The 12,605-nt window shown below is 42.7% G+C and overlaps 1 protein-coding gene across 5 annotated transcripts in view; it reads right to left on the bottom strand.

Moving 5' to 3' along the window:
* Nucleotides 1–5,879: 5,879 nt before the first annotated feature.
* ALMS1 (ALMS1 centrosome and basal body associated protein) overlaps nucleotides 5,880–12,605 on the bottom strand; it is a 137,686-nt gene continuing 130,960 nt past the window's right edge. For all 5 annotated transcript variants that reach the window (XM_070429484.1, XM_070429487.1, XM_070429486.1 and 2 more), the window contains 3 exons: nucleotides 12,151–12,214; nucleotides 7,229–7,328; nucleotides 5,880–6,228 (listed from right to left, as the gene is read on the bottom strand). In XM_070429484.1, coding sequence (XP_070285585.1) covers nucleotides 6,184–6,228; nucleotides 7,229–7,328; nucleotides 12,151–12,214 — 209 coding nt within the window. In that variant the 3' untranslated portion in view covers nucleotides 5,880–6,183. The remainder of the gene's footprint in view (nucleotides 6,229–7,228; nucleotides 7,329–12,150; nucleotides 12,215–12,605) is intronic.

Here is a 12,605-nt window from a genome sequence, read left to right as displayed (position 1 = left end):
TGTTTTGTTGATGGTTTCTTTTGCTGTGCAGAAGCTTTTTATTTTGATGCAGTCCCATTTGTTTATTTTCTCCTTAGTTTCCATTGTCCTAGGAGCTGCATCGGTAAAGATATTGCTATGACATATGTCTGATATATTGCTGCTTATGGATTCTTCTAAGATTTTTATGGTTTCCCATCTTCTGTTTAAGTCCTTTATCCATTTTGAGTTTATTTTTGTGTATAGTGTGAGTTGGTGGTCTAGTTTCATTTTCTTTGCATGTATTTGTCCAATTTTCCCAACACCATTTATTGAAGAGACTGTCTTAACTCCATTGTATGTTCTTGCCTCTTTTGTCAAATATTAATTGAGCATAATGGCTTGGGTCAATTTCTGGGTTCTCTGTTTTGTTCCATTGATCTATATGTCTGTTCTTGTGCCAGTACTGGGCTGTTTTGAGAACAGTGGCTTTGTAATATAGCTTGATATCTAGTAATGTGATCCTTCCCTCCAACTTTGTTCTTTTTCAGGACTGCTACAGTTATTCGGGGTCTTTTTTATTCCAGATGAATTTTTGGAGAGTTTGTTCTAAGTCTGTGAAATATGCCATTGGTATTTTAATGGGGATTGCATTGAATCTATAGATTGCTTTGGGTAATATGGACATTTGAATGATGTTGATTCTACTGACCCATGAACATGGTATGTTCTTCCATCTGTTTATGTCTTCCTCTATCTTTTTCAGTGTCCTGTAGTTTTCTGAATACAGGTCTTTTTTCTCCTTAGTTTATTCCTAGGTATCTTAATTTTGTTGCAATGGTAAATGGGATTTTTTAAAAGTTTCTCTGAGTTCATTATTGGTGTATAAAAAAGCCATGGGTATCTGGGTGTTACTTTTGTATCCTCCTACATTGCCGAATTCATTTATTAAGTCTAATAGTTTTTTTTTTAAGTTCTTAGAGAGATACTCTCCTATATTTATTTCTAATGTTCTCATGTTTTGCCTTTCACACTAAAGTCTTCAATTTTTTAAAGTTTTAAATATAAATATAAATAAATATATATATATCAGAGTTCTATGGATTTGAGGTGGGAAAGAGCAGCCCTTACACTTCCCCTTGTGCACTCACTTCCACCTCTTTAATGGGCTCGTGTGGCTCCTTCTTGATTGTCCGGTTTTGCCACCAGGAGGTTGATGCTGTGTCTCCACCATGCACATGCACCCTCCCTGTTCCCCAGCTTCTCAAAGTGGTTTGTCACCGTTTGGGGTACATCAATATTCAGTGTTTAAGCTAAGCTACATGGCAAAACATTAGTTATCTTCTCTTACAGATGTTTGTTTTGTCTCCCTTTTCTTGGAACTTTTAATGATCTCTTACTTTATTTTTCCATTTATTTAACAACTTATTCAACCCCAAACTCTATCAGATGTTTCTATATATCATAACACTCAGGTGCTTCATGTAACCAACCAATTAGATGTCCCTGAAGTCTTTCCACAGCCTCTGCCTCCAATCTGGACTGACCACACTGTGCCAGTTGACAAATCCATACCGAGTTAACCTGTGACCACAGTGTGCGAAGCCCTAGCAAAAGAAAGCGAACAAGATAGTCATGATTCTTGCCCTCATGGAGCTTACTATCTAATGGCAGGTCCAGGAAACGTTTTTGTTCCTAGCTATTTTCTGGGTCTGGAATTGATGCCTGTTTTTCGTTAAGATGGCACCAGGTGTGTCTCCTGAGAGGGCTGCTCCTAGTCACGTCCCTGGCCAAGTCGACAGTGGGAACCATACGAACATCTTCCCACTTTTCCTCAGTTAGCCCTTATCTCGTGAAATGAAGTCAGAGTAGGCAGTTTTTTTAGGCAGCCCCATTTGCCCCATGGTTAGCTGAGGTTCTGGACTTAGATTCTGATGTCAGGCTGTCTTGTGTGGGGAGCAATGGTGAGGTTGGATGAACACTGTGCTGAGAATGGGTCAGGGATTCTAGAAATGTGTGAATCTGGCCATGCCTCTTTGAGGACATGCTGGACCCAAACCCTGGGCAGAAGTCTAGAAAGCTGGGATGACCTCTGAAGGGCTCTGTTTTCTCTAAGTCAGTGATGGTGAACCTTTTGAGCTCGGCGTGTCAGCATTTTGAAAAACCCTAACTTAACTCTGGTGCTGTGTCACATAAATTTTTTGATATTTGCAACCATAGTAAAACAAACACTTATATTTTTGATATTTATTTTATATATTTAAATGCCATTTAACAAAGAAAAATCAACCAAAAAAATGAGTTTGCGTGTCACCTCTGACACGCGTGTCATAGGTTTGCCATCGCTGCTCTAAGTCCAGAACAGAGCCTCAGATTTTACCTGTGCAACAAGACCACCCAGAGTAATGGCACCTGCAACAGAGGAAATGGAGAGAACAAGGAGGAAAAAAAGGAAAGGAAGATAATTTACTCCAAAGTCTAAGGATGGGTTGGCTTGAGTTCTGGGTGTTTCTGGGCCAACTAGGGCTCCCTGAAAGACAGGTAGGAGAGGAGCAGATAGGAATAGAGTTGTAGACCCGGAAAATGAACAGCCCACATCTATGCATCTTGTGACTGTAATCTCCTTAACATGTAGCCCAATCAGACTTGGAAAATAACCCAGTGTGGGGGGAAGTGAGTTTCCTTAGATTAGAATCTTCATCTTGGGGAGTTGTGGGGGTGGGGAAGCAGTGAGATGACCCAAGAGTGCCCCCTAAAGGCCAATAGTTAGTTTTGCTATTATTCAGCCTAGACCTCCACCCATCCAGAATTCATGAGTATTTAGTGAGAAACTGGGACAGGACTATAAGCAAGGGTTCACAGCCAGTCAAAATAAAACTAACATTATAAGTTAAAATCACCCAGCTCCAAAACAGGTAAAGATGAAGACATCAACCACTCAGCTTGGCCTAGCTTTCTTTTTTTTAAAAAAATCTATTTTTATTGGTTTCAGAGAAGGGAGGGAGAGATAGAAACATTGATGAGAATCATTGATGTCTGCCTCCTGCTAGATCCCCAGCTGGGAATTGAATCGTGATCTCCTAGATCAGTGGTCGGCAAACTGCGGCTCGCAAGCCACATGCGGCTCTTTGGCCCCTTGAGTGTGGCTCTTCCACAAAATACTTCTGCACAGGGGCCACAAAGTTTCAATCGCACTGTACGTGTGCACCCGCACGTGGTATTTTTGTGGAAGAGCCACACTCAAGGGGCCAAAGAGCCGCATGTGGCTCGCGAGCTGCAGTTTGCTGACCACAGTCCTAGGTACACACTCAACCAGTGAGCCACCATGGCCGGGGTTGGTCTAGCTTTCTAACTACTGGCCAACACAATCATTTGGGACACAAAATGCTTTGTGATTTATAGTGAACACACTCTGCCTTCCCCATACACTCCCTCAGCCCACAGTGCATGTGCTGACGGTCACTGGAGGCCTTTGTCTGGGGTGCGTGGGCAGAAACAGAAGCTGCCCTCAGGGCAGAGGAGTGGCCAAGGAGGCTGGAGCCTAACCTCCCAGGAAAAAGCGGGCAGTGAATTCTCAGATTAGGTGAGAACTAGATCTAGGACAAAAAATTAGAGTGAATCCCCGAGGTCAGAACCAGGTGCCAGGGCCTGGGCTTTTCCATCTGTGCAAGAACAAAACATAAAACAAGATCCTGGTGGAGATGGAGTGGGCAGAGCAGCCTCATGGCCACAGGAGGGACAGCAGAGGTGGTGACTTTGCGGCTTCTGCCAGGTGCTCAGTGGAACCATGTGGGCGGAGTGGGGAAACTGTCCTGAGCTCTGGGGGCAGAAGAGATTTTGATGCCAATACTTAGCTTCAGCAAGCAGCAGACTCAGCCACGGAAAACGGCATCGTGAGAACCCTCAGCACCCCTCCCCCAGGCTGTGCTTTGATTCTGCTCCCTAACTCTGTAGCTGGGGCTGGGGAAATACCATTCTAGTGTGAAAGCAAGTCTATTTACTGTTTAAATAAATCTTCCCCAGGGCATCCCCAAGGTGTATTCTGGCTGGGCTCGGAGGAGGAGGGGCTGCCAGCTGCCACCTGTGGCTTCCCAGCCCTGAACCTACTAGTCAATGCTCTGGGAAGGTGCCTGGCGGACACTGCCAGGTGTGGAGAATCACACTCATTGCTCCTAAGAGGACTCCATCCTGCCTGTGTCCTTGCAGACCCAAGTTTCCAGACAATGATCACTTTCCATCTGAATTCTAACAACTTCCCACATGTAAACAGCCACAGCATCTGACAACCAAAAGCGGCATGCACATATCAATGCTCTCATTTTACAGATAAACTGGCCCAAAGTGGTTAGTTACCCCGCGCAGCGCGACAGGGAAGAGCTAGGTAGTCCCCCCACATGTGCTGTCGAAGGCTTCTTCACAGCCTCCTTCGAGGTGAGGCCGGGAGTTTAGGTGGCACCACTTGAAAGCTCTGAGCAATGCTTGGTGGCAGGGCCTGCTCTTTGCTACAGCCTCTCAGGAAACAACTGGCCCCTACAGCCCGGCTGGAGCTCCGCTGAACTTAGAATAAGGCTGCTAAGCATCTTCCCTGCTCAACTTTGGGCCTTAGCTTTAATTCCAGGTCACAAGATTAAGTGCCTTATGTGCATTATCATATATATACATATACACCGAGTGGCCAGATTATGACTACCTGACGTTTGTAGGCAAATTAGCCGTACACTGCATCGTATGGGATATGGAAGCTGAAGGCCTGTTTGAACATCTTTGCTGTCTGAAGTTACCAAGATAAAATGTCTCCAATTCGTACAGGAACACAGGATTGGACAGTCAAGCATTGGAAAAAAGTCATGTGGTCCGATGAATCACGTTTCCAGTTGCATCATGCAGATGGCAGAGTGAGAATTTGGCGGAAACAGCATGAAAGCATGCACCCCACATGCATGAGCACAACCCTTCAAGCTGGTGGGGGCAGGATTATGGTTTGGGGCATGTTTTCCTGGCATGATTTGGGCCCTTTAATTCGTGTGGAACAACATCTGAATAGCACAACATATCTAAGTATCGTTGCTGATCAAGTTCATCCTATCATGGTGATGGCGTATCCCAATGGAGATGGCCTCTTCCAACAAGACAATGCGCCATGCCACGGTACTCGTATTGTGTAAGAGTGGTTTCAAGAACATGAGGGAGACATTACCTTCTTAGGTGGCCCCCACAATCACCAGATCTCAATCCATTTGAACATTTGTGGGGCGAAGTTAAAAGAGCCATCAGGCAGCTGGTTCCACAAGCATCAAATCTCACAGAACTGGACAGTGCTATTCATCAGGCATGGTGTCAGATTCCTCCAATCACCTTTCAACATCTCGTGGAGTCAATGCCAAGAATCGCCACAGTATTGAAGGCAAAAGGTGGCCCAACGAAGTACTGATGGGGTGGTCATAATAATCTGGTCACTGTGTGTGTGTGTGTAATTTTTTTTTCATTATCACATGTATTAACTCCTGCTTTTCAGAAGTGGTTTTCCAGATTATAAGCACTGGTTCCATGTGAGATGATAAATGCTCTGAGGCTTTAACCCTGCAAACAAGGGGGTGGGTGGAGGAAAATTCACCAAAGGATAGTGGCCTTTCTTCCCGGCCTATAGCTCCCAGGGCAGCTGGGATGAGACTAAAGGGAGTTCTAGACCTGAGATGCCTGCCCAGAGGGTACGGACACCCTCTCCACAAAGCCCATGTCAGGGCTCTTGGCCTGTCCCCTGTGTTTCCAAAAAAAAGGCCACATTTCAGCCTCACAGCCCATTTCCTTTGACTGACCATTTTAGATTGCGGCTCCCCATGCACTTCAGGGGAGACATGGCACAGCTCCAGATGGGAAAGTAATGACCCTCTATGGCTTGTTTTACACGGAGTCAATAAGAATATAAAAAAAAAGTTATTTATTTCCTAAAAGTATAAAAACACAAACAAAAAGGGACTCTTATCTAGAATAAGAAATAATAATGTTATAACAAACACTCCTGTGGGCAAGGCCACTGTAAAGAAAGTATTGCTCCCAAAACATTAATAATCTTACCACTGTGCCCGGACTCTTTAGAAGGTTACTACTTCTAAATTACACATGGACAAAGAGTTTGCTTTATTGAACCAGACTCAAAAAGTAAGGGTTATGCTTCTTCAGGTTGATAAAATAAAATTCCACGGCTCTGAAGAAAATAATCTTATGTCAGTCCCAGGGAACTTTTCTCCCCAAGAGTTGATTGGTCACTTTCTGTGGAAGAAAAGACAGGCAGGAAAGAAGTTAGCAGCCCTTGTGACCAGGCAGACAGGCACTCCTTCCCGCGGACATGGCACTGAAGACCAGTGGGGTTCTGCCCAAACCTTGTTTACCTTCCCCGGCTACAGAAACTATGGTAATTATATGAAAAATACTTCCTGCATTGTTTAGGGAAGATGATCTATAATCAATGTCTATTATTTCTGTAGAGGTGCAGATATTCTATAATCCTGATAGACTAATCCTTCCATCAGTTCGCAAACACACAAGCACAGTGAGAGCCTGATGCAGTGCCGGGGCCTCCGCACTTGAGCAGGCCCAGCCCGAACTCTGGGATGTGCTTCAGAAGCATTTTCCACCCCACATCGGTCTGGGATGAATGCGTCTTTTGGTTTCTGACTTTCCGCATCCTCTTGGGTGAAGTAAGGGGGTTGGGAAGGAAAGCAGGACAGTGAAGGATGTGGGCCTTTAGGCCCTGTAGCCCGTTTCATTTCTCAAGGAGTAAATCGCTAGCAAGTGTCCTTGCCTGTGAGGTTCTGGGACCCACAGCACCACTGATTCCACGGGAGCGATGGGCAGGACATGGTGCTGGCGTCGAGGCTCTGGCAACTCTTAAGCTACACACAGACATTTTCCAGCCTTTTAAAAGAGTTCTAAAGTATAAAACTACCATCTGGGACGTTGGAATAAAAACACAATTCTACTGGATTTGACCATTCTACCATAAGGTACATCTAAACTGACCCCTAAGGATGAAATTTGGTTTCCTTCCAAATGTATGCCTGGAAGGAGCCTTTTTGAGGTTTGGTGTTTTTATTTTTAGATTTGAAATCTAGTCATAGGTGCCTCTATCTTCCAAATGTCAGCAGTGGTACAACGCATCATGAGCTTAAGTTCACTCCCCATATGCAGTTCATTCAAACAGGTCAGGTGTGTTTCACTAGTTTTTTCTTTCTTGATAAACCTGACCAACCCCGCTCTGGGACTGACTGACCTTTTTATACAGCTGGGCTCGCAACCGGTACGACTTATATTCCAATCTCCTCCTTTCCTCTTCTCTCTTTTTCTGTACTTCTGGAAGCTGCTCATAAATCCTTAGGAAAGACAGAAAGCAGTGAGGTTACCAGACCATAGAGGCACATGATGTCTTCTCACCGATCTCCCTACATTCTACCCTCTCAAAGCATCCAGTCCCTCAGACAAGCCTGGCCCATAATGTGCCCAGCTTCCTGTTAGACACTTGAACACAAAGAACTCTGGCCTGGGGTGTTTATGATCTGGAAGGGGAGACAGATAAAGAAAAATACATTAGCCCGCCAGCGTGGCTCAGTGGTTGAGCGTCGACCTATGAACCAGGAGGTCAGGGTTCAATTCTTGGTCAGGGCACATACCCCGGGTTGCAGACTCAATCCCCAGTGTGGGGCAGCCTAAACATAAGGGAAATGATAGGGGGAAAGTACAATCATGGTCACATCTCCAAAAGGTGACACAGTATTACGGGAAAAGAAGAAACTTATTCTGAGTGAAGTAGGTCAGGGAGGACCAGAGAAGACATTAAGCTTGAGGTGGGTCTTGAAAAATAGGAGCAGAAAGGGGATGGAAGGAAAGGGGATGGAAGGAGAAGGGAGCACGGGCAAGTCAAAGCTCAGAGTGTGGGGAGCAGGTGGGACGCAGGTGGGGAGGGAGGTGGGTGCGGAGGGCCTCACTGCAGTGTGCAAGCCTGGGCTCTGTTCTCTCAGGGGTGGGGAGGAGCATGGCCAAACACGCACTTGATAAATGTGCTCTAATTAGAAATAATCTAAATTTCTAATAAAAACAGCTACACAGATGATGGAATATAATGGAATTATTACAAAGCATAAAAAAGGAACAAGTATACACTTTAAAAGTCACTGTTCATTAAAATACAATGAAATATCACCTCACACTGTTAGAATGGTTATTATTAAAACAACAACTGAGAGATAACAAATGCTGGTGAGGATGTAGAGAAAAGGGAACCCTGTGCACTGTGAGTGAAACGTAGGTTGGTGTGGCTACTCTGGAAAACAGTACACCCAGAACTACCATATGACCCAGCAATAACACTGCTGGGTGTTTATCCAAAGGAGATGAAATCACAATCTCAAAGAGATAGCTGCACCTTCATATTCATTGCAGGATTATTACAGAAGTGAAGACATGGAAACAACCTAAGTATCTATCAATGGATGAATGAATAAATAAAACATGACATATATGTATATACAAACACATATATTTATAAAAATATAAAATGGGGTATTATTCAGCCACAAAAAAGGTAATCCTTCCATTTACAACAGCATGGATGGATCATGAGAGCAATATACTTTTTAAAAGTTAAATAAGTCAGAAACTGTGTGATCTCACCTATGTGTTGAACCTAAAAACATCAGACTCAGAAACAGTGAACAGCATGATGGTTGCCAAGGGATGAGGGGATGGGACAATGGGGAGGTGTTGGTCAAAGGGCACAAACTTCCAGTTATAAGATGAAAAAGTTCCTGGGACCGATGTACAGCAAAGTGACTCTAGTTAACAATACGGTACTGTATGCTTGAAAGTTGTTCTGAGAATAGAGCTTTAATACTCTCAGCGTAACAACAAAATGGTAATCATGTTAACTAATCTTATTGTGGTAACATTTTCATATATGACATTTTCAGCTGTCTCCTGCACACCCCCTACTGAGGATGTGCCTGCAACCAAGGTACACGCCCTTGACCAGAATCGAACCTGGGACTCTTCAGTCCCTAGGCTGACGCTCTATCCAGTGTGCCAAGCTGGCTAGGGCCCCTTTATACTCGTAAAGCTTGAGGCCAATATTGGTCAAGGTGAATTTTATCTATTGAGATCTACTGTATTAGAAATTAAAACTGAACATTTTAAAAGTATTTATTTCTTATTTTTAATCCTCACCTGAGCATATTTTTCCATTGATTTTTAGAGAGTGGAAGGCAGAGGGAGAGACAGAGAGAAATATCGATGTGAGAGAAACACATCGATTGGTTGCCTCCTGCACGAGCCCTGACCAGGGCCCAGTCCAGGGAGGAGCCTGCAATCGAGGTATGTGCCCTTGACCAGAATGGAACCCGGGACCCCTCAGTCCTCAGGCCAACACTCTATTCATTGAGTCAAACCAGCTAGGGCAAAAGTACTTATTTAATTCACTTAAAAATAAAAATAATAAGCCTGTTGCATGCTAACACATATAATAAATATGTTTTCCAAAACTAAAATTTTTAGTAAGAGTGGTACTGTTTTACATATTTTGTAAATCTTTATTTTATAAATATTTAATGTCTGGTTTAATAAAAGACAGCTAGATTTTTACATCTGCTTCTGTATTACATTTGTTGTAATATACTGTTCTAGTTAAAAGATACATTTTTAAAAATCCAGTTTACACACATATGTAGTTGGACGAGAGAAGTATTTTAATATTCTTTTCAGATAATTGCTGATTTTCTTGACACTGCACCGAAACTTGACAAGTGGTAGTTTCTTAAAAAGTAGTTGCAATGTGGAATCTAAAACCGTATCAATGAACTTTTGTACTCTCATATAAACAGAGGTTACCAGTAACCTTGCACTTTGAATGTATCGTCTATCCATGCCTGATTTTGTAACACAATGCAACAGTCATTGGGAGAATACTGGCCCAGTGACTTATGCAGAGCTTCCAAATGCTGATATATTTACTTATATAATAACATCTTACTTATTAATATCATTGCTGATATCAGAAAAGTCTCAGTACTGGGAGGTAGTCAACCATATAGTGGTAGACCAAGTTTTCTAGAATTTGATTCTTTGCTTGAAAGCTCAAATTTTCTCTTTGGCAGTAAATACTGTCAGCTATTTTCCTTGAAGTGACAGACTCACTTCTTCATTTTCAAGAAAAAGTCTGTCATAGGCCCAAGTTGGGATAATTAGTTTATCTACCATTCCTTCAAGTAAAAGCTGTGTTCCACTTCAGCTCACTCCACAAACCTTGGTGTAAGTGCTCTTCCTTGAACCAGTCATTGGTCTTGCATGCAGCAAGTGCTCTGCGTGTACTTCCCTTACACTGCTGGCATGTGGCTGTAAAAAATACAAAGCTTTCTGCCCTGGCCAGTATTGCTCAGACGTTAGAGCGTCTGTTGGCACCTATCTTGGTTGCACAGGCTTGACCTCGATCCCTGGCCCTGGTCGGGGCAAGTGCAGTAGGAAACCAATTGATGTGATTCACATCGGTATTTCTCTCTCTCTACCCCTCTATCTCCCTTCCACTCTACTCTCTCTATAGATATCAATGGAAAAAATATCCTTGGGTGAGGATTAAAAGAAAAGAAAAGAAGAGAAAAGAAAACAAAACAAAACCTTCTAGACCATCAGAGTCTCAAATAGTGTTAAGGCACCAGCAGTTTTATTCCTCCCCCATTACTTTTGCATCATCAGTGCAAATGTCAACACACTGAAAAAGGCAATAACATTCTAGTATTATTTTGAGATTCATTTTGACCTGGCAAATCCCAGAGGTCTACAACCACACTTCAAGAACTCCGTGACTAAAGCGTCCCTTTGAAGTACCTATAAGGAAAGGGTTTACTAAATGGAGAGTAAAAACAAAATTTTAGGAGGAATGCTTTAAACATCTAAGATAAACTGTTTTCAAGCATTCTACTGGCTATAAAACTGTTCTTATTTAAGGAGGTAGCTAATGAACCCCTAAATCAGTGATGGCGAACCTATGACATGTGTGTCAGAGGTGACACGCGAACTCATTTTTTTGGTTGATTTTTCTTTGTTAAATGGCATTTAAATATATAAAGTAAATATCAAAAATACACATCTTCGTTTTACTATGGTTGCAAATATCAAAAAATTTCTATATGTGACATGGCACCAGAGTTAAGTTAGGGTTTTTCAAAATGCTGACACGCCGAGCTCAAAAGATTCGCCATCACTGGCCTAAATGGTAACTCTTAATTTAGTTATTCCATGGCATTCTCATGATCAATATATGCATATCTCTAATGAGTGGCTAACGCATACAATGGCACAAAATTAAAAAAGTATATAAAGGCAAACAATTAGTCTTTCTCCTACCCACTCAGTTCTTTTTCCCAAAGGCAACCACTATTATCAGTTTTTTGTGTACCCTTCCAGAGATACCCTATGCATATAAAGTGTTCGCCTCTACAGAAGTCCAGATACTTATTTTTAAAGACTATAAATAGTGGCATGTACACGTGCTTCTGAAACCTGACTTTTTTTCAAGCTTAACTTAATGTGTATTGGACAATACTCCATTATTTCTCACTGTATTGAATAGATTTCTAGAAACAGGATGGCCTGGATAAAAGGTAAGGCCCCAAATAAATATTTATTTCAAAATACTCTATATTTAGGTTTCTAATAAGGATGAGCTTAACTAAGGCATACAAATTAGTGGGAATTCTTTCTATCTTTTTAAAAAAATATATATTTTATTGATTTTTTACAGAGAAGAAGGGCGAGGGAAGGGAGAGGGATAGAGTCAGAAACATCGATGAGAGAGAAACATCGATCAGCCGCCTCCTGCACACTCCCCACTGGGTATGTGCCCGCAACCAAGGTACATGGTCTTGACCGGAATCGAACCTGGGACCCTTGAGTCCGCAGGTCAACACTCCATCCACTGAGCCAAACCGGCCAGGGCTCTTTCTATCTTTGGTAGATGAGTCATCCATACCATGATCTGCTACCTATTCTTCTCTTTTTTAGTGTTATACATGAGGAACTACTTTCACAACTAATTTTTTATGTTTTAACTTGAGCAGAATGCCTTTATTCTGAGGGCAAGCCAGAGCTCTTAAGTACTTGCTGGCCTGATTTGTACTTCTCTAATTACTCTTATTCTCTTGGCCTTACCGTTTAGACCTCTGAATCATTTCCTTCTTTCCAACAGGCTTATACTTCTGGGCAGCCAGGAAACCTAAGCAAGAGAAAAAAGGGTTTCCAGTGAATAGTGACATAACAAGGAAGGGTGTGGTATGCAAGAGCTGTATGACAGAGTTGCTAGGACTCTGAGGTCCTACTATGAGCTGACAGTGCTAGGTGGTCACCAACGGTGAAGGCCAAGGCCAAGGTTAAACTGTGAAAACTGTGACAGCAGCCTAAGTCTCCTGAAGGCACAACACTGTGGCACAGACTAGACCAGGAATTGATACACTGCCCCGTTTACAGGTAATGTGATGAAAGTGTTGGGTACTTTATAGAGTTTTCACAGCTTTCAAATATTACTTTATTGATCTTACACCTGAGCATAACTGTGAAGAGCACTGATTCCGGAGCCAGCCCACCTGGGTTCAAACCTCAGCTTAGTA

The sequence above is a fragment of the Myotis yumanensis genome, unplaced genomic scaffold, assembly GCF_028538775.1.
Source record: "Myotis yumanensis isolate MYYU_CA2020_CCGP unplaced genomic scaffold, mMyoYum1.0.hap1 SCAF_11, whole genome shotgun sequence".
NCBI classification, from domain to species: Eukaryota; Metazoa; Chordata; class Mammalia; order Chiroptera; family Vespertilionidae; genus Myotis; species Myotis yumanensis.
Note: the sequence above shows the minus strand (reverse complement) of the source record. Positions and strands in the feature narration are given on the sequence as shown.